We start from the raw sequence: 21,811 nt of genomic DNA on the forward strand, positions 1-21,811 counted from the left end.
TGTACCTCCTCATTCAAACCCACAGGGTACACCTTAGCAAATTACCTTACCACTTTAGCTGTACTTTCCCAGTCCTCCCTACCACCCATAGCGTGTCTCAACTCCTCCCTGTATTCTGCGCAACCTTTTCTTTCTAATCTTCCACTACTTAATCCATAGATATACTTTCTTTTGCTTCCTCCTTTTGATTTCCGAAGTCATCTTACAGCCTAGACTCTTGTGCTGCGTAGCTACACTCTCCCCTGACATTACTATGCAGTTTTGTATCTCTTTCAGATTGCACCTTCTTCATAAGGCACAGTCTACCTGTGTACACCTTTCTCCAATCTTATGTCACCCTATGTTCCTGCCTCTTCCTGAAATACGTGTTCACCTCATCCATCCTTTTCTCTGCCACCTGTACTTTGCATTTCTCTTTTTAACACTATATCTGTCTAACACCACCTCATCACACCTGTTCCATTTTACTTGCATTTCTTCATTGAAGAACATTCAGCTTCATTGCTTCAGTTTCCACCTTCAAACTCATGATCCTGGCTGATATTCTCCTCACCTCTACAACATTATTCACATTATCCTTTCTCCCTTTCTCTTCCTATCCACACCATGGTTGTTAACCCATGCACCAACAGATCCTGCATGGAAATCTTATTGGTGATCTACACGCTTTATCTGGCAAACCCAAGCAAGTCCAGTTAAATGATCGGAAATGTTTTAAATATCAAATGTTAGGCAAACTTGGCATTTCTTTCATACTGTTAAGAATTTTTTTTTTTTTTTAGAAGGGCCAATAAATATTTTTAACCTGCAATGAAGTAAAGATAATACATATTGAAAATAAACAAGCTAAATACGCATTGTTCTCACTGACACTGAGGTTGGGTTGGGAAGACTGTGCAAGCGATGTGCATCACCAGCTATTCAGATTGTCACGAGCACAGATGGAAAAACAAGTGAACAGAAATGTGTCCTCGAGTGTAAATATGCATTGTAAGCTCTTCACAATATCAGATTTGCAGATGGAGGTAACATATGCGCAGAATATGCTATCACCACGTAAAATTTACAGATGGAGTGAATATCGCAGCACAGGAATTATTACACCATGAGCCGAGTGTCATGTATTGACTTAGTGTGTAACATGTTAGTGATGTGGTGCCGGTATACTGTGGGGCTGTAACAGTCTGGACAACTGGTGGCCTCTAGCTCTCATCCTGATGGCAGAGGCAGACGCAGCATCACCTCGCTTACCTCTTGTTTATGCAGAGGAAGTTGAATCTATCTGTCTTTTGGTTTGTCAGAGTCTCTTCTCTGGCGTGTTGAAGTATGTGACAGAGAGATGGAGAGAGATGGTGGCTGGACTGGTAGAGTGAGAGCAGACTGTCTTTCTGTAATGAATATAAATGGGCTCCAGGTCTCACTCTCCTCATCTGGCCTACCTTTCTGAAAGCAGACTTGGGATGAGAATGTGGGTTGAAGTTGGCCCATGCTCCTTTGCTCTTTTTGCTACGCAGTCACACCTTCTGCATTATAAATACAGAAAACAGAAGATCAAACTTGTTTTGTGCCATGCTTTTTTTTTTTTTTTTTTTTTTTTTGCGGTTGCACTTTGGTTTTAAGGTATCATTTGAAAGGGGCATCTTGAACATAATCTTTTGCAAGGTAAATGCTGTAGGGTGAAGGATGGTAAAAAATGACCGCATGCCCTAAGGAAACACACAAGTTACACTTATAACCCAACATAGCACTGAATTCTGATCTGTAGGCTACATTTATTCTGCTTATGTAGTTTGTAGACTATTTCTTTTTCTAATTATTCACTGTCTGTAGTCCTGAAATGTAAAAACCAGAGGAAATTCTAATGTCAAAGAGCTGATAAATTGTTGTATATCATTTAAGATTAAGTGTAAGTGTGTGGAGAGACATTAAGTGTAAGTGTGTGGAGAGACATAAACCATTTTGACACTTATGTGAATGTAAAGTAAGAACATTTATTAAAACATGACTTCTTGAAATGAACCATAGGTTAAAAAAATGAATGGTTGCAAGAGATTTTAGTGCTGAGGTTGTTGTGCATCTTCAACCTCCAGAAAATCAGGAATGTTGTGTCTTGGCAGTCAAGATGTTGTGATAATGACATTTTCAATAAAGTTGTGCAAAAACTGGTGTTGAAGGACAGGAGTGAAGAACATTTTCTCTTTTCTACCATGCACTTTCTAATTTTGATGGAACTGTTGTAATTACTGTAAGTGCAGAATGGGTTAAAACCAGAGTGGCAACATCCAAAACTATAATAAGGCTGATGCAGAAGTGCCAGAAACGGTTCCTCATTTCCAGTTACTCAAATGATGACAAATTGCTCTGAAGATGAGTCCCCATGGACTTCTATGCTAAAATGCCCAGCAGAAATGAACATTTTTGCAACAGCTGTTCTGGGGCAAATTTTTAAACAACTCCCATGTATAAATTTTTGTGAACATTTAACCTTTAGCATTATTTTGTCATGACTAACAGTCGCCTAGCGTTAGCAGGTTTCTGTGACTGTGTGATGTCCATCAGTCCATCGCTGCACTGTTAACCAGGCTCAGTAGTTTTATCTTGTAACTTAACAGTTACAAAAAAAAACAAATCTAAAAAGGAGAGCCAATGCCACAATGCTAAAATTGAGTCTTCGAAATGGCAGTTTACAAACCAGGTGGTGACGTCTTTATGACTCAATTCATTTTTATATGGCCTGTAAATTGGATGTGAAAACCATGCAGAAAATACTTTGGAGAGCTTGTGACATTAGTTTTTCAGATTTAAAAATAGAACCCCTTACTTTAGTGGTGTTCAATACAACAACGGCCCTCAAAAATTGTAGTGGTAAAGAAGAGCAGGTCATTTAGTCTTCACAATGCAGTATCCCTAGCACAGCGTTTGTATGCTTTTGTTGCAGAATAATAAACTGTTGTCTAGTTCTTTAGTTTGCTGTATTTGCAGGCAGAGAAATTTTGATGTATACTCTGCAGAATCTGAACTTGTTTGCTGTCCTTCTGCATTGCTCTCCCTCTCTCTCTAAGCACTTCTTATCCTCTTCCTAATTTTCACTGCTTTTTATCCAACCTTGGAAGTGCTGATGGCTACCAGGTAGCTGCAAAAAAAATTCTTCAGTCCTTATCTGAAACACAGCACCTCGATTACCTCTTTCCTTTGTCTTTTAATTGCCTTTGGGAGAGCACAGTCTTTGTGCCTGCCATACACTGTAATGTGACAATATTTATTTTCCCTACATCATATGCATTATCACCTATTAGTCATTCCTTCCGTTCACACCGTCATCTTCAGATTCCCGTGACAAATGAACTGTCTGAAGACATTTCTCCTGAGGGAGTCCTATGATTAGCACGCATCTCCTCTGTCTCTCAGTTGTTATTGCTGCTTTTCTCCTACTGCTTTGCTCTTGATGTTTGTCATGAAAAACAAGGAAAAAAACCATCCCAAGCTTTTTTCTGGTTAAGTGTCATCTGGGTCTATTTAGAAAGCTGTGAGGCTGTTAGCAGTGCTGCCAGTGTTGTCATGTTTTCTTAAATTGATTTCCTGTGATTACTTGGTGTTCATGGTGCTCTTTAAGGGACATGATACAAGAAAGCCACTTGGTAAATTGTGCCTTGAATACACTGTGATACAATACCAGAATAATGACACGAGGAAACACACGCATGTAAAAATTCACCCTCACTCACTCGTATAGACTGTAATTAATTGCCAGGAAGTCTCAGGTAATTTAAATTGCAAATCAGTACAGCTTTTTTCTCCCGACTTTTTTTTTGATTAATATTTTATTGTTTTACTGAGTGAAAATGCCACCAGTGTTTTCATCAGATACAAGTGGCACAAAAGAAGAAAAGGGGGCACTGAATTGAGATGATCAGATTCAGGCGTTAGCTCTAAACATTAATTAAGTTGTCTGGTTCTAGAGCCGGTGAGGTCCGCGTGTCGCCTCTTCTGTTTCCAATCCACTCACCAGGAGACAGAGGTTCCTCTTACTTTTTACCCCTTTCCTTCCCTTTTTTTGTCTCTCTGGATTCTTGGTCCAGTACTGTTTCTGCCAAGTTTTCTTAGGTCCTAAACTTCTCTTTCAATCAGACATTAATTAAGCAATGGACTGGAAGGGTTTCTCTGGCAGGAGATCAGGGGGACTTACAGGTTGAGTGAGAAAAGCCAGATTTTGAGACCTTGATGACTTAGGTATGAAATTTGTGGAGAGGAACTTGAAAGGAGCGTAAGGGAATGAGACGAGAGGAAATGAGAGATTTAGACAGCAGAGAGAAATTACACTTTGAAACCAAACCGTGCATATTCCTTTTTATTTTTCAGTAAGATATTCAGGCATTTGAGACTGCTAGTATCGAACGGACCAAAAATTAGAATAGGAAAATAATGAGGAAATTCCACTTTGCTTCAAATGGAAGCGGAGAGGTGATGTAGCCATTACAGTCTAAATCTGTACCGCAGTATTTTGGAATAAAAACAGCCTTGGAACAGGTGCTTATCAAACAAAACTTTGACCTTTCTTAGTCTTTTGAAAGTAAAGTGTGACCTTGTGTGTGTTGTGAGTACAGACTGGCTGCTTGAGATGAAAGTCTTAAGTCCTGCCCTTCACTTACAGCCACAGCGGATGGGTGCAGCCTGGCTGGAATCACATGGCTGGCACAGCACTCTGTTCATCTCAAAGCAAAACAAAGACGAAACCACGCGCAGATAAAGGAAGGCTTCCCTTAGTGAAGCCGAGTGCACGCTGATGCTGTGCTTTGACTGCCAAAGACTCTTTTAAAACAAATAAATCCAGAGCCCTTACTTCCTACTTACTGGGAAATACCGCTCAATTAGACCAAACATTTAATTAAGAATTGCCATGACATGTACAAAGAGAGGCACGTACACACACGGGATGCACAAGGTCACAGACTTCTTAGTTATCGGTTTTGTTACTTTAAAAGTCAAACTGTTTTAATGGCTGTATTTCTGTGACACTACAGGGAGCCTGTAGCTATTTTAGAGTCTGGGCATTCTGTTGTACTGGATTCAACTTTCTGCTGTTCTCTGTATGGCAGGGGTTTAAGAGGCAGCCAGCTTGACTGATTATTGGACCTTTCCTCCCTCATACACCTCATACCACCTCATCCCACATCTGGCTGCTGCCACTGCCCAACTCGGTGCTCTCAGCATCAATGCTGGCAATGTCCAGAGTACCAAGTCCCCCACCACCGGCAGAAATGTCCAGCAGTCCTGTGGCTGAGAGCTGGTGTTATACTCAGGTGAGTAATGCATGACTTTTTATATTTTGTGTTTCACTTCCTTGTGTTTTACTAAACTGTGAACTGTATTTAGGCCAGAATGAATCTTAAAATATTATAGTTAGATTGTCAGGCATTACTTAAGATGGTAACCAGTGTCATTAACAACTCCATGCAGGTAAATAGTACGGACAGTCTCCTGTGTCTCCTGTCCTTTTGCCTGGGAATTAATCTCAGCACACCTTGCTGAAGGATGTCTCAATACCTAAAATGCATCTGAGGTGAAAATGATCTGAAGAATGTGTGTGATTTAACAAAAAAAAAGTATATCTGGTCACATTGCACCACGTTTTTAATTTAATAAAAAAAGGAGACTTAATAAGCAATGTTTTGCTGATTTGCAAAACTGTTGTCCATCTGAGATGAAACAAATACAGCTGTAGTTGGGATATATAACAAAGCAATTTATGACATACCTGTGGCAATAGTTGTTTTCGCTAGAAATCAATTTTAAATGAGGCTCTGAAGCAGTGATTTTTAATTTTGTTCAATGCCTGTTGCCTCAGCTCCTCTCTCCTCATATCTCTTTATCACCTCCTTCATTTGATACTCTGGTAAAATGCAAGAAAAGGAAATGAAGATGTACAAACTGAGAAATAAGGAATAGGGTATATTTTACTGGACTACTTTTTTAACCATAATTTTAATTTCACCCTTTGTAAATGCTGAGGTTATTTAATTTGTGGTCTTTAAAGATGTTAGGGGATTTATAAGATTTTGTCTTTAACCAGCCCGAACTCACTTCGGCAAGCTTCCTTGTAATGTCTTTAAGTAGTTTTAAGGAATAGTTCTTCAGGCTTCTTCAGGAACTTCCAAACCTCTTCTTTGGATGTCCTCTACCTTTTGTTCACTACTCTGTCCAGATGATCCCAAACTGTTTAGATAATTTTGACGTCCAGTCTCTGGGGATGTGAATCCATGCCTGATAGTTGTGTGTTCCATTGTGTGTTCTTCCATCCAGGTGCTTTTTTTTTTTTTTTTTGGCAGTGTTTTTGGAATCATTGTTATGCTGAAAAATGAAGCTGTTGCCAATCAGACAGTTTCCAGATGGTATTGCATGATGAATCAAAATCTGACAGTATTTTCTTTTTTCATTATTCCATCGTTTTTGACGAGATCACTGACTGAAATGCAGCACCAAAGGATGACAGAACCTCTGTGGTGTACAGATGACTGAAAACACTGATTGTTGTACCTCTCCTCTGACTTCTTTAATACATATTGAAAACTATTTGATCTAAAAATTTGAAATTTGGATTTGGCACTCATTAAGACCTTTTGCTACTGATTTTCAGTCCAGTTCTTGTGTAATTTGGCAAACCTCAGCTTTTTCTTCTCATTTCGCTTCCTTAAAAATGGCTTTCTGGCAACCACATTTCCACTGAGACTGTTTCTGAAAAGGGTTCAGCAAACAGATCAATCAACTGATGGACCAAATACATTTCTCAGGTCCTGTATCTGGTCTTGGCTGAATAACATGACTTTCAGTTATTGTTATTATAACCCCACTAGACGGGCAGGCAACGTGGACAAGCAGCTTTTTTATTGTGATAACATAACGAGGTAGCGTAGGGGTTTTGGTACCAATGGGTGTATCTGCTAAAATTCTCAGACAGGTCTGAATCCCTGTGACCTTAAGATAAAGGTCACAGGGCAAATTCTGAATGCAGTCACTTTTGAAATTGATACCATAGGTGTATCCACTAGGAGGCTGAGGGTTAGCACTGGTGGCTGCAAGTGGTTTTCAGACTGGCCACTTTTATGGCCAATAGCTCTTTGGGAAAACAATGTTATCTTTTTGCATTTTTTTATAGGTTAAACTTTTGTGACCATTTGCTACAGAGCACCTTTAAAACCCATCTTGTTGCCATTTTTTTCCTGTTATGTGTAGATACAACACTGCTTTATTCCTTTTAAGTTCTTTTTTTATGCTTGAATGAGTCAAGTTAAGTGACTTACTAAACAAACAAACCCCCCAAAAAATGCTGGTGAAAATGTTCAGGTACAAGAACTGGTCTGAAAATAAGTGAAAAAGCAGCTAATTTTTAAATAAAATCTATGATTAACCAGCCAGGAGAACTACTGCTCAAGACCACTTTAAAAATTACAAGAACCTTTAGTTCCTTGGAGGCAAAATATAACGAAATGAGGCCTGACTCAAGACTTTTGCACAGTACCATATGCAGTACCTGGCTGGATTTAGCAAAATAATCTGACTCTACCCCAGAAGAACTCTGAATTTAGTAATTTGGTAATTACTTGGTAATCAGTCCCTTCTGTGGGATGCTTTCATGCAGTCAGGAGGTTGAGATGCTCTTTTGTTCGGTTCCTCCTCTTGTTGTTTTCTGCCCGTAGATTATCAAATGTCAGTTTGAGTCATGCAAGCAAAATTATCTTCATTATTTATAAAGTACAATTTTTGCTTTAGAATTGGCTATGCACAGTCTGACAAATTGCTTCAAGCTTCTTCAAACATTGTCGATTTGTTGGTAAGAGATTTTTGTTGCCTGCTTCTTATTTCTGCTTGAGGCTAGAGGCTCAAGGCTATATTAGCAGTTACTATTATAATTTACACCCAGATTACTAGATAAACTGTCAGACGTTGAGCTATATTGTGGGTGAACTACGTTCTGTGTTTTAACAAGGTGGAAGATATCGCTGGTTCTGCTGCATCAATTTTGAATGTAAAAAAAAGTTCTCTTAACTTACAAGGTGCAGTGTTAAATTGGAGGAGGAATTCAGCCATAAAGGTGTTCTTGAACAGTGTTACACAATATGTATCTTTTGCTTTAATCAGCCTGGTGCAGCTTTTGCTAATCTTTAATGGTGAATCTTTTTTTTTTTTTAACTTTTTTGGTATTTGTGGAATATTAAATCTAGCTTGCTGATTTGGTTTTTCCCTGATGGCTTCAACATTACCAAACTCTTTTTTTTTTTTTCCCTTTAAAATAAAAATTGATGTCATTTTACATGTTTTCTTTGTTTAATGGTTATCTGTTCTATGAAACTGTATTTGTTATAGTTATTGCAGTGTAGGCTTTACTAGCTCAGATAACACTTTCCTGTTAAGAGCAAAGGTAGATAAAGTATGTCATTGATGATGTCTGTTTTTTCATCTCTGCTATGTCCTTGCAAAATTGTTTTGTTTTTTTTCCGTTGCTACTTTTCCATTATCCTTTCTTCTTTCCCTTCGTTTGTTGTCAGTGTTTATTAAGATGAAAGGCAGTTTTGATGTGCGGTTTTGAAGTCCAGGCTGACCAAACACCACTTACCCATATAGAATAGATAAATATATAAAAAAAGAGATCTGGTTTGAGCCGATCCTGTGCTTTTTCTATGCAGATCAAAGTGGTGAAGTTCTCCTACATGTGGACCATCAACAACTTCAGCTTCTGTCGTGAGGAGATGGGAGAGGTCATCAAAAGCTCCACTTTTTCCTCAGGAGCCAATGACAAACTCAAATGGTTAGTAAAGTTTCATCATTCTAGCTATCACATATAAAGTTCAGCATTCCTGCTCTAAGAGTGCTTTTGGAGAATGTCTTTTCAAGAAGTTGTCTTAAGGATTTTCAACTTTCGCACCTTTGAAAGGTAGATCTACATGATCTACGTGCTACTACACGTGGAGTATCAATCATTGCTCTGTGCCTTTAACGTGTCTGTGTTTGCAGTGTTTATTAGCATATGTTTTGAAATTAAAATTAACTTTCTTGCATGACACCTTAGTATGCAGGAATTGATCTGAGGTTAAACCCACATTTAAATTGGATTACTTTACTCTGAGATGAGGGGACTTTGCTCTGAGATGAGCACCCTCCTGCTTGTCGTGTTTAAAATATTAGGCTGAGGAGTATGAGTAGCTCACACCTCCCATCTTTCCTTGAAACATCTTGGCAACTCCCCAGGAAGAACTGTGGGATGTGGAGGATGTGGCTAGGTACACAGAAAATTGCTCTATAATTCTTCGTCCGCTATTATTCACAGCCTGACCAGGGGAAAATGGATAAATGTATGCTGAATTTTCCAGATCGTAGCTTTGGACTTTGTTTGATTCCTGCAAAGTATGGCAAAAAATGTTAAAAAAACAAAACAAAAACTGTTATGTTTAAGGTGCTACAGTGCTTATTCTTCCTTGTCAAAGCTAAATTTTTGAAGGCAGTAATATGATTTGATTTTGTACTAGTTTGCCCTGAAATGACTTGACAGACTTATTCCATCCGGTGTTGGAAATGTACCTAATTGCCGAGAGTGCAGCTGTACAAACTGGCTAAGTGAACAGCTACTGGGCTGTCATGCTTAGACTTCCGTAGATGGCTGAACTAATGAGTACTTTTTGGATCCACATCATCAAAGATTTGTGTTATAGTATATAGTATAACATGCCAGTGATTTCATTTCCACATAAGTCAGGGTCACTCATTTAAAATCTCATGCATTTATGCAGTGGCCAAAGATATTTTAGGGGGATGAAGGTAATGATTATATCCTGGGATAAAACAATGCGGTAGTCACATTGCGTTATGTAAGTTGCCTGTTTAAATTGGATGCAAACTGTGTCATGTTAAAGAATGATGACTTAATTAGTCTTTTGTTTCTGGGTGAACGATTCTGTTATTTATTTTTTATTTTAACCATCTGTAGCATAACTCTTTTTCAGTTGCATCTTTCTCCAGTGCACTGCACTGCAGGTCACCCCCACAACGGCCAACTGGCAAGAAGGCACAAGTTGTACAATTAAAAACTAAAGACAAACATAAATGAATTAATAAGAACTTAATGATGCATTCTCAATCATCCAGGAAAGTAAATCTCCAAAAGTTGAATCTGTTCATCTGGACGTAGCGTTTTGTGGGAGAAAGCGTTTGTCACTCATCAAGTGACTTCTTCAGTCTCAGCTGACTGCAGGTTTCCCAAACCTTATAAACAGTACATTTGCATAATGACTGAAACCACAGCCCATTGTTCCTTCAGTGGGCTGGTTTCAGTCATTATGCAAATGTACTGTTTATAAGGTTTGGGGAAACCTGCAGTCAGCTGAGACTGAAGAAGTCACTTGGATGAGTGACGAAACGTTTCTCCCACAAAACGCTACGTCCAGATGAACAGATTCAACTTTTGGAGAATAAGAACTTAAGAATTCAGGCCAGGTTCTCTACATTATAGAACAAAACAATGAACACTTATGAAATGGCTATTCTGTAGTATATTACCATAACTAAAAATCTGATGAAGTTCAGTACTTTTTTTCAGTTTATTTTTCTTTTACCTTACAATACTTTTTAAGTAGAGGTTATTTAATTTGAAAAATGTAATACTTACTTGGTAGCTGACTATGATGCCAGGATTATTACAGTAATTCATATAATGTCGTAAAATATTATTGTCTAAAATAATTTCCAGAATTACAGTTTCCAGATGCTTAACAGTCCATATGGCCATGGTAAAGTGTTTAATGCTACTTAAAATATAACAGGCTGTGCAACAAACAATCCATATGTTGCAAACACAAAGCTATGATTCTTTTGTGAAACTGGTTTCTGTTGCATTGCTGAGGACCCTTTTTTTTTTTCCCCTCTGTGGTTTATTTTAGATTTCTGATGTTTATTTATAGTTGTTGCTGTTTCAGATTGAAATATTAAGAAAGCTCAGGCTCTTTGCTCCACTGTTGTGCCACTACTGACTATAAAACTCTGCTGGATTTACCCTCATGTCACTTTGGTTGATTCCAGTTTGCTTGTGAAATTCTGCAGCGTCTGTAACACTAGTTTTTTAAGGAAACTCCTGCTGTTCAGACCAATTTCACGTCTATGAAGGATTCTAGATGTTCAACTTGCATTTGTTTTTGTGGAAGAGGAGAACCGAAAGGATCTAGATCTGGCAAGTATGGCAGGTGGTGAGTGATGACTGTGCTTGTGTGGCCAAAGTTTAGTTTGTGTGCATTGGTTTACAATTGACACGCACCACAGGTCATGCGTTTGCACTGAATGTTCTCCCTCAGGCTCCTTAATCAATTACTGCTGAAGCCCTCAACAGTTGGTCTGATCTTGGGTTAAATGTCCCCTAAAAACAAAAAAAAAAAAAAACAACCCCCCCCCCCAAAAGAACCAGGAAAAAAAAAAAACTAACAAAAAAAGAAAAAACCCAAAGAGCTTACTGCTGATCATGGATCTCACCATGGACACTGTGTACTCTTCTACCGAAAATGGCTCATATTAGTAGTGACAATCCTTGACATAAAGGTTGGGTCAGCTTGACACAGAAGTCTGCACAAGTTTGAGATCAAAGGTGGAACTGTTGATGCACACGTGTGAGGTGTTGGAACATGACTTTTCAGGTGCATTGTAATAAAAGTAGCTGTGCCGGAAGCAAAGAACAGGGAGAAGACTTTGAGGGGTGATTGGGAGTATTAGAATCAGGTGTTGTTTATTGGGTTTTTTTGAGTACAGTGAAACTTTATATTGGTTTTGCTTCCTACTTTGTTAAAAAAAATACTCTTTTAATGGCTATATCTTCCACTTTAATGCATACCGTGGTTAACTAGTGACTAGGAAATATATTAAATCCTATGTATTTTATTTATTCACAAGTGTCATAATGTCAAAATATGTTTTTAGCTTTTCTGATGAATTTATGCCATGACAGCGCCTCTGGAGATTTGTCATGTTTCCCATACAGCCACATGTCACAAGAATCGCTAGTACTCCTGGTCAGACTCTAATCAAACCTAGACACAATGATCACCTAACGGGTCTTCATCCAAACTGTGCGTGGCATTTTACCTGCAATAACCTGGAAATTGTGATGGATGAATCCTGATCCTTATTTGTTATAATACTGCGTTATTGCTGTTGTGGTTTTGTTTAAGTGTATAGAATCATTAACCAACCATGGCACAGCAGTGGGTTACAGAACAATGGTATTGTCTCACTGTTCCTGAAACCATGTTACAAGAGTAAGTCTGGCTGGCTTATTGTCAGAGTAACATAATAGTGCACCAGACAGATTATAGGTTTACTTTTGAGCATCATTTCCTTTGATACTAGAGGGTTTTGGTGACAATAGCTCTGGACATGAAGAGGTATCTGAGACTGCTGCTAAGCAGATCTTTAGTAGCCTTAACTGCTGTGGTTTCTGTGCTTTGATGTAGTCTAAAGCTTCAATTAAATGTTGCTTTGTGAACAAGGACATTTTTAACAACTTGTTTGAGAATTTGTGAAATCAAGGGAAATTGCTTCATACTGGCTAAAACATAAATCGATTAAGTAATTGATTGTGTTTGATGAGGAAGAAGTTTTTATGCCGTTATAAAACACATAATTTAAAAGCTGAAGTGGAGCATAGAAGTGACAGTTTAAAGTACATATCAGATGAAAAGTAAAAATGATTGTCAATAATTTCCAATACTTTTCATCTAAGAATAATCCGATTGTCACATATAAATATTGCAGATACTTCCAGGAACTGATACTTCCCCTTTGTCTTTTTTCTTCTTCTTTTTTTTGGTCTCACTAGTGTGTTTCTTCCCTTTCTTTCCCCTAGGTGTTTGCGTGTGAATCCTAAAGGTCTGGATGAGGAGAGCAAAGACTATTTATCACTTTACCTCCTCTTGGTTAGCTGCCCAAAAAGTGAAGTGCGTGCCAAGTTTAAGTTTTCTATCCTCAATGCCAAGGGAGAGGAGACCAAAGCCATGGGTAAGTCAGAATCACCAGGCCCTAAACAATGGCAGTCAGTCTTATTTATATAGCCTTATGGCTCAGTCAAAATAGGACAACCTCCTTGGACTGGAAAAAAAAAGAAAATCCTTGATTTGTGAATGTTTTCAAATTTGGTGACTGATTTCAAGTAGGCGTGACGACCTATTGGCTTACCAGAGATTGAGTGTGCAACATCCTCAATTTCTAGGTGACTCCTTTTGGTCACAAGGTGATTGCACAGATCACTTTGTAGGAGAAAACCTGTCTCCAAACAGTCACAGTCTGACTCAGGCTGACTGCAGCCACATTCAGACAGATTGATGAAGAGCATGGAATTCCTTTTAAATTCATAAACACAGACAGATTGCAACATATTGCAATCAATCTGAGCTAGACTACCTGGGCACAACTCATCTGTGATGCATCTCTTTGCAATAAGACACCAGTTTTGCCAACTGGTTGCATTTTGGTTATATTCCTATATAAAAGCATAGTTTGCAGTTATATGACCAATCTCTAGCAACTATGTCAGTATTTGTGGAGGGACTTCTGAATGAGGTTCTGGCTATACTCTCGATATAAGTTGTTAGTGGGAATTTCTGTATATGTAGACGGCAACATATTTGCAATTTTCACTGAGCTAATTGATCAACGTTAAATGCCATTGCTGCTTGACCCCATTCAATCGCAAACTGAGACTGATAGCTGACACAGTCAAATTATTTTAAAGACACCAACTGTCTGCATGTGGATCTTAGACCCCGTCCTCGAAACTATTTGAAAAGCAACAAGATTGCAAGTTCATTGCACACATTGATGAAAGAAAACATATTTATAATACAGGTGATCAAGACGGTAACATTCTGTCTTATATAAGGAGCTTTGACGTGATGATAAACACATGACCCCTCACTGGCACAAGAAGTTAAGACTAACAAGCATTTAAAAATACATGGGAGTTTTATTTTCTGAAATCATAACTTGGTCTAATTGACACTGAAAAATATATTCAAATTCATTACTGAAAACCTAAGCTGTCCTCATAGACTTTATATTCAGCACAAAGCCAGGGATATCTCAAAGTTTAAGAGTTTCAAAATGAAAAACTCTTGTCACACCTGTGTCTTTGGGGCACTGAAATTTGTAATGTAGAAGGTGGAGAGTGTGTCTAATACCCCAAGTGTGTCTAATAACGTAAGGTATTGATAGCCATATGGGCTTGTGTAATCACTGCCGGTTGGCTTCATTTCTGGTAAATATATAATTCAAAGTAGCGTGGGGCAATTTTGATTTTAATTAAAAAAGACCCAACCTTTTTAGAAGTCTTCGACAGCCTCACTCCCTGTTGATAAATTGGAAATGAATGCACCTCCAATTCCTTTTTTATTTTTTATTTTTTTTAATTAGGTTATGTTATGGGGAGGAAAAGCAAACTTGTGTGGAATTGAATTAGTGAGGGCCAGATGTGACCGCTTCCTGGTTATCAGGCTTTTTGGCTGCCTCCCTCTCTCCCAGTACCCTGCAGCTCACTGTACAGGAAGCATGGAGGAGGGAAGACGGGGCGGGTGGGTAGGGAGGTAGGGAGAGACGAGAAGAAGTGGGAGGCGGAAATGTGTTTGAATGAGAGGCATATGCAGTGAAGTTGTGTACAACACCCTGCGGTGCAGGTTGTGTAGAAAGGGAAATCATTTTTCCTGCTGAGAAACATTCCCCCATGTGAACTTAGGTACCTCATTTGCTCATTTAGACCTCTGTCATTTTTCTCACTCACAAATTCATTTTCTTTCTCTTTTATCCTTTTCAAATAGTGATGGAATTAAAAACTAAATCTTAATTCTGAGTGGCCGACTGAAGAAGAGTTTCTCTCATGGTGCTTATACTGGATATTAGGTATTTTGTGATCTATAGTTTAGTTTTGCATGGAGGATTTTTCTTTGGTACAAGTAATAATTAGACCTTGGAGATGTATAATTTCAAGGCCTTACCATTTTGGTAATATTGCTCCCTTAAATCGCCGGAGAAAACCTGAATTTTGGGAATGCCAAGTGAAGTAAAAAAGAATCTTCTTTTTCTGTCTCTCTTGCTCTCTTTTTGTCTCAAGGGGCCTTTTGCAATAAATGGTATGCTCCATGGTGCGCACACCCCATCCAATTCTTGCCATATGCCCTCCTACAATCTTCCCACATTCCCCCTGGGGAAACCTGGGCTCTCCACTGCACTTGCATTGTCAATGGAGAAAATTACCCAACTGCCAGCATATTTGTGACACTTTAGCAAGCACTGTGTCTAAGAATATGGCAGTAAAGATTGCTCTATTGGTTCTGGATCATTTAGAATCCAATTTAATCCAGGCCTCTAGGAAAAAAAAAAAGAAAAAAGAGTCAAATAAAAACAAAGTGGCTTAATTAAGAAAGCTGAGTGGCTGTGGACTGTTTATGTGGCAGGACAGTGATTTGTCTGCCTCTATGCTGTGTTCCTGTAGGGACCATATTTAATACAATAGTTATTGGGTTATAGTTCTTTTAATGTGGATAGTTGAATAGAAGGAAGAAATGGTTAGAAAAACTAGTGAGAACTTAAAGTAGAGTAACTCTTAACTTTGCACAATGTTGATTTTGGAGAATGTTGTTTGCATTTATATTTTTTTGTAGCTTACTGGAGAAATAAAGACATATTTAGAGTTTCCATTTTTACAGATATATTCATTTCCACGTTTTGGTTTTGTTTATATGAAAAATATGAATATTCCTGCAGTACATAAGAGGAGGTGTAGGATATACTATGATGGATTTTGACTGGTAAGCTTGACATTATCTAATGAAACACCCGATCTGCATCAGTCAGCCCTTGAGCTTCTCACTAGAGAGAGTGTTTGTCTGTGGATCCTCTGATGGTCTGTACTTAATAATGGAGATGGATTCAAACATCAGCGGCAGACACCCCCCCTCTTCCTACACCAGACTTGGCCACATCATTTCTCTCCCTTGCTTAATGTGCTGGTTCTCCCCTCTGAGGCTACTGGGTGGATTGTAAGTTGTCTTTTGAACCCCCACGCCCCCACCCACCCACTCCTTCCTCCCCCTCCTCCTTTTGCCAGAGAAAACAGCTGCCCCCCTGCAGACTCCTGTTCTGACAGCTCAGAGAGGAGAGATGGAAAGTTCTCAACCATTGCCGCAAGCTGTTTTGTATTCAAATGGTCTCCATGTTAAATCTCCCCTACAGACAATGGTTTTGTTGTGTTGTAGCCAAAGGCTAAGTGAGCTCATGTGTGTTGGCTGTGGTCTGCTATATATTGTAATTTAAGAATGAGAAATGTTGGTTTCATTTAACTGAAGCTGTGGATGTGAACTTGTCAGAGCCGGTTGCCCTCAGTGACTGATAGAGGCGATCAGGCATTCTGTGTGGGGGGAGTGGAGCACCGTGTAATAGAGTAGAAGTTATTGGTCAGTCTTTATATAATCAGGTTGTATTGACATTGCTAGAAAGAATGTCAATAGATACGTTTGTGCTGACACTAGCTTATAGAGCTCGATCTTTAGTAGAAGTTAGATTTTCTTGTGTGAACGGCTGTCACATTTATATCTCTTAATGCCAGCCAGTTTGAATCAGTGTGTAAATGGGAGCAACATTTTACATTAGATTTTTCAGCTCCTATAAACACTAGTAGAATGCCCATTACTACTAACTGAAGGCTAGACTAATTGTCCTTGAACAGTCAATGCATGAAAAATGGATCAGTATAGTCTGTTGTTAATTATAAGTTGTGGTTAGTGGGGTTTTGCTAAAATTGAGTGGTAAAAAGTAAGTCCAGAAAAGTGACAGACGCCAAGAGAGATGTTGACTCTGGCTGCTCTGTCAGCTGCTATTTTTCTACATGCCAGCTTGTCTTCTGGCGACCTTCTCTTTCTGTGTGCCAATCGTACCCTTGAGTTTTCTGCCTGAATATGGATGTCCTGCACACCTAAATACTCTGGCTTGGCTTCCCCTTTAGTCTTTCTCTCGCTGTCGCCAGTTTAGACATCATTTTTCTCACCTTCAGCATCACCTTAGATTCTCTTTTGGCAGGGTGAGAAATTTCAGTGGTAGTGAAATATCGAAGTGCAACTGCAGCGTTGTTGAAAACTTGACAATTATCTCCACTTGTCGCTGATTCATACTTGTTATAAGTGTGATTTTTTTTTTTTTTTTTTTTTCCTCCATACAAGTTCATTATAATTTCCCTGAACATTAAGAGTTATGTGTAGCTCCACTAAATGTGTATTATTATACGTTTTGCTGTTTGTGTTTGTTAAGCTCGCTTTTTTTTTTATCACTCACACTTTTGCCAGTGGATCTCTCAGCTGCACCTACCTACCCCCCTCCCTCCACCGCTGCCCAGCTCTTTTTGGTATTCTGGCAGAGTGGCTGCACTCCCACCACCTTGGCCAGCTCACTGAAAGAGTGAGCGCCAGCGATCTGACCTGCAGTTGATTCTCTGCCAGTGCAGTGTTCTGATGCCCCAGTGGAGATGATAGCATGGCATTAGCTGAGCTCAGCACACACAAAGCCCTCATCATTGGTGCCTGTATGCATGCACACATCCACACATGCACCCACAGTCATCTCACTGTCACAGCTGAACACTGAAGAAATCACACTTCTCTTTCTTTTTTCACTGAGTCTGCTGGGGCTTCTTTCAGCATTCCCTCTCACCTCTTCACTTCTTCCTCTTGCCCCCCCTCATCTCTTCCTGCTGCCAGCCTTTCTCCTCACCCCCTAGATTAGCTTTAGATACTGCCACTGGGGAACTATTCACTCATCACTGGTCTTGTTACTTACCCAAATAACACAACTTCACAAGTAGCTTCTGTGCTTTGGGGCTTCATCTGGGTCACACATGCTAGAGCGATCAGACATGTTTAAAGGACATAAGAGTGGGTGAAAGTCACTAAAGAAAGAAGATTTTACTGAGAGCCTGTGAAAGATACCTGCATTAAGTTTAATGCTTTGTCTCAGCCCAGCCACAAACGGTACAGTGTAGCAAAAGTTTGACACCATTTTCTAACCTGCTAGACGGTTTTAGAATAACTATTCAGCTGGGAGAACAATGAATAAAGTAGCTTTGTAAAGTGCATAAATACATTTTGTGAATTGACTTTCATTCAAGCTTATTTGCGTATCGGTTTGCATGTGGATTCCTGTCAGCTTCTTTTGCGTACACAGCCTCTAGAGGCAGAGGATTACAGTGAAGGACCCCCTGCATGAGCAGTGGTGGGAATAACTGCATATGCACTGCACTCCCCCGCCAATCCCCTCTTTGGCTGCCTGCTCTCTCAGATCCAAACAGGGGATTAGACACAGGATCTTACAGTAGCATTGACACTTCATCCTAGTGCTTCCTACTGTGAACTGTCAGCAGATCTCCTATTGGGGTTTCTACGCAAGAGTAGGCTAGAGAGGAGTCTGTTTGAAGTGGCAAGAGTATACACATTAAGTTTACACACCCTGCAGATGTATGAGCCTTAGACATGATCTTTTATGGGGTGGCTGTAGCCTTTTTCACATTTAACCTCTGGACATTGTTGGGAGAGAGCCTGGCCTGGACATGGAGCTGGAATTAGGCTTTTTAACATCAGCAAAAGAGATTCTGGCTGTGGATAAAGAATACAGGATGATGATGCCTACTCATGGCTCAGCCGGACAGCTCACTTGTTGGCTGTTGGCAGTTGTGAGGGAAAAGACAGATTTGAACATTTGACTTTACATGCAGTTCGACTAATATTTGGAATTGTTTAGGGCTGCAACCCACGCCTAAAAAAACAATTGTGTATCTTATAGTCAGCTGGAATCAACATGAGACTTTCACGGTGTTTTTTTACCAGGTCTCAGTGATACAGTGGTTACTTTTAGCATATTTCGTCATCTGACATTAAAAGTTAAATTTAATGTTGACTTCAAATGGATGTAATATACCTGGAAGTTCAACAGAAGTCTGAAATGTCAGTGATGACCTGAACCCTTATAAAGTACTGAATAAATTAGTTGGATTGAGATTAAAAACATTTGTGAAGTTGTTTTGTAAGAACTCAAGCATAGGTGGATTCTGTTCACTATTTTCTGACTCTGCATACAATGTTGATTTTTAAGAAAAACAATATATCCAGGTCACTGGAAGGAGGCCCCGGGGCAGACCCACGGCACACTGGAGAGATTGTGTCTCTTGGCTTGCCTTGGTACGCCTCAGTGTCCCCTCAGATAAGCTGGAGGAGGTGGCTGGTCTGGGTGTTCTTGCTTAGTCTGCTGCCCTGTGACCTGTTCGCAGATAAGTTAATGAAAATGGATGGCCAGGTCTGGACAATAGATGCTGATGGTTCTCATTGTCGGTATAAAAAGCTTTACGACTTTCGCCAGGGTCAGGTTTTTATTGCCAGCCAGCTGTGTCAGAGCATGCCTGGAAGAGCAAAAGCTTGAGGGTAGATCCTGGTTAGTAGTGGTGGTTTCCTACCAACAGAGTCTGATAAAGAGGTGTTGGAAGTGCCACAGGTCCACCTCTCAACTCATACAACTTAAAGTTATTTGTTAGGTTTGCCAACACTGGGCCAGATTTTATGTTGGGTTCTTTTAAACATGCTGGGGCTTCTGTGGCAGGAATTCCACAGGCTGTGCTGTGGGCTTCAAAGTGGCTGAAGAATGAGGAGAACAGAGGTATGACAATGTTGACTTTGGACCCGATCCTGAAAATAATCAGGCCTTGGATGGATGTCAAGCATGGGAAGTTTTAATAGCGACCCATTTTTCATATTGATGTTTTGAACTGGTCCGATAGTTTGAAGCAAAATACAGTGGTTCCTCATTTAGCGTGGGAGTTGCATTCTAAAAATAACCCACGATAGGTGAAATCTGCGAAGTAGCCGGCTTTATTTATTTATTTTTTTTTACAATTATTATAGATATTTTAAGGCTGTAAAACCCCTCACTACACACTTCATGCCTGTTTGAGAAAGTGTATAAACCCTTTTCACACTTTTCTCTCTTGTTTAAAGACTCTTAAAGTTTAAACCGGCATAGGAAAAATAAGTCCAGTATTATAGAATGAAACCAAAAATCGAACCCTGTTTTCAGGTCCAGAAGATGGGAATAGAGCAGTTGCGAGAGAATTCAACATTAATGAATCAATGGTACAGAAGTAGAGGAAGGAAGAGGAAGCGAGAAGAATGAGTTAAGAAAAATTTGACTTATCTGACTGTTTTGTTTTGCTTATTGCGCCTTATAATGCGGTGTGCCTTATGGTCTGAAAAATAAGGTCACTTCTACCTTCCTTTAGCATGTCCAGAAGTCCAACTTTTTGTGCGATGGTTAGCATCTTCCTCTGCCTTTTGGATGCTACCGCAGGTGCCTTCGACGGTGCAAAACGTTTTGTTGACATTGTTGCGTTTGTTGGGGAGAAAACTTGCCAACATACAGTACAGCACTTTTCAGAGTCACACTGTTAGCGATCAAGGATTTATGTAAATTTGACAAGCTGAACGCATTCTGTACTGTACAGGAGACACGTCACGGAGGCGATTGATTGACGATGGCCTACAGCCAATCAGGAGGCAGAACACAATGCAAAATTGCACACAAAAAATATCTACGAAACAGCGAGGCTGCGAAAGGTGAACTGCGTTATAGCGAGGGACCACTGTATTAAATGAACCAATTTCAGGACCATGGACAGTGCACACATTTTTCACCATGTTCACATAAGCTATGTTCTAGCACATGACTGTTTGAGTGGTCGACCATACTAAACAAATCCAGTGGAAAAAAATTGTACACTTGTATAGAAATAAACGTTTGTCAATCAGGCATTTCCAGTTTGAAGTGATGTAATTTATTTTAATAAATGCGAAAGAATTCAATGTTAAACTATTGTCGGCTGGTTTACAGGATTGGCTGTCAGTTCCTGAATCCTGTTTGCATTATAACAACTCTCTACCAGACTGCAAATGTAGGCCTACATTTAACATGGATGTGTATGACCTACATTTCTATGCTTTTCTGATTACAATTAACAAGCTGCACCTGTCCTGTTAGGAAACTACCCCCAGCTAAATATCTTCTTAGTTTGTGACAATGCGCAGCTCTTGGCAGATTGGGTCATAATGAACTGAACATACTCTGCCTGCGTTTGGATAACGGTGCAAAACTAACCGCATCTATCAAAGCAATTTGGGGGATTATACAATCTGTGTGTCTATTTAGGCTCATGTAAAACACCCTTGCACTTTGCAATACCTGATGGTATTTCATCCAGTACCATCAGGGAGGGTTCTGGCTGTCCTGTGTTCATTCTGTTGCATGATAACAAGTATATCTCTATAGCCAGAGTCATAAAGAACTATCTTCAGTGACACGAAAAAAGAAAAGGATTCCTGTAATAGTCTCCACAGAGACTCCACCGAGCCTTCATCTCAGCATTGTGGAGTGAGTCTGGGTTACATGAAGAGGAAGAAGTCACTGAAACAATCTGAATGCACAGAAGATACTTTGAACAAACTATATGCCAATTATCTTGAAAAATTATGCACAAGTGTACCCAGGAGAATTGCTGGCAATTTGAAGGCAAAATGGGTTGTCATAACAAATATTAATAGAAGACGTAAAAAAAAAAAAGTTTATGATTTATTAAAAGAAATAATTCTCACTGCTACTGCCTAAAAACTGTGTGGCTCTAATATACTGTAATGAGACTGGGGACACATTGCTTTTACACTCTTGTCAGTATGACCAAGCATTGCACAATTTCATCTGGTAA

General features: G+C 39.4%; 1 protein-coding gene across 4 annotated transcripts in view; it reads left to right on the top strand.

Annotated features, from left to right (window-relative positions):
* LOC116309307 (speckle type BTB/POZ protein) overlaps positions 1 to 21,811 on the top strand; it is a 100,396-nt gene that overhangs the window by 42,326 nt on the left and 36,259 nt on the right. For all 4 annotated transcript variants that reach the window (XM_039611564.1, XM_031725876.2, XM_031725879.2 and 1 more), the window contains exons 3-5: positions 5,097 to 5,300; positions 8,682 to 8,803; positions 12,878 to 13,029. In XM_039611564.1, the coding sequence (XP_039467498.1) occupies positions 5,214 to 5,300; positions 8,682 to 8,803; positions 12,878 to 13,029 (361 nt within the window). In that variant the 5' untranslated portion in view covers positions 5,097 to 5,213. The remainder of the gene's footprint in view (positions 1 to 5,096; positions 5,301 to 8,681; positions 8,804 to 12,877; positions 13,030 to 21,811) is intronic.

This window comes from Oreochromis aureus, linkage group 4 (genome assembly GCF_013358895.1).
Source record: "Oreochromis aureus strain Israel breed Guangdong linkage group 4, ZZ_aureus, whole genome shotgun sequence".
NCBI classification, from domain to species: Eukaryota; Metazoa; Chordata; class Actinopteri; order Cichliformes; family Cichlidae; genus Oreochromis; species Oreochromis aureus.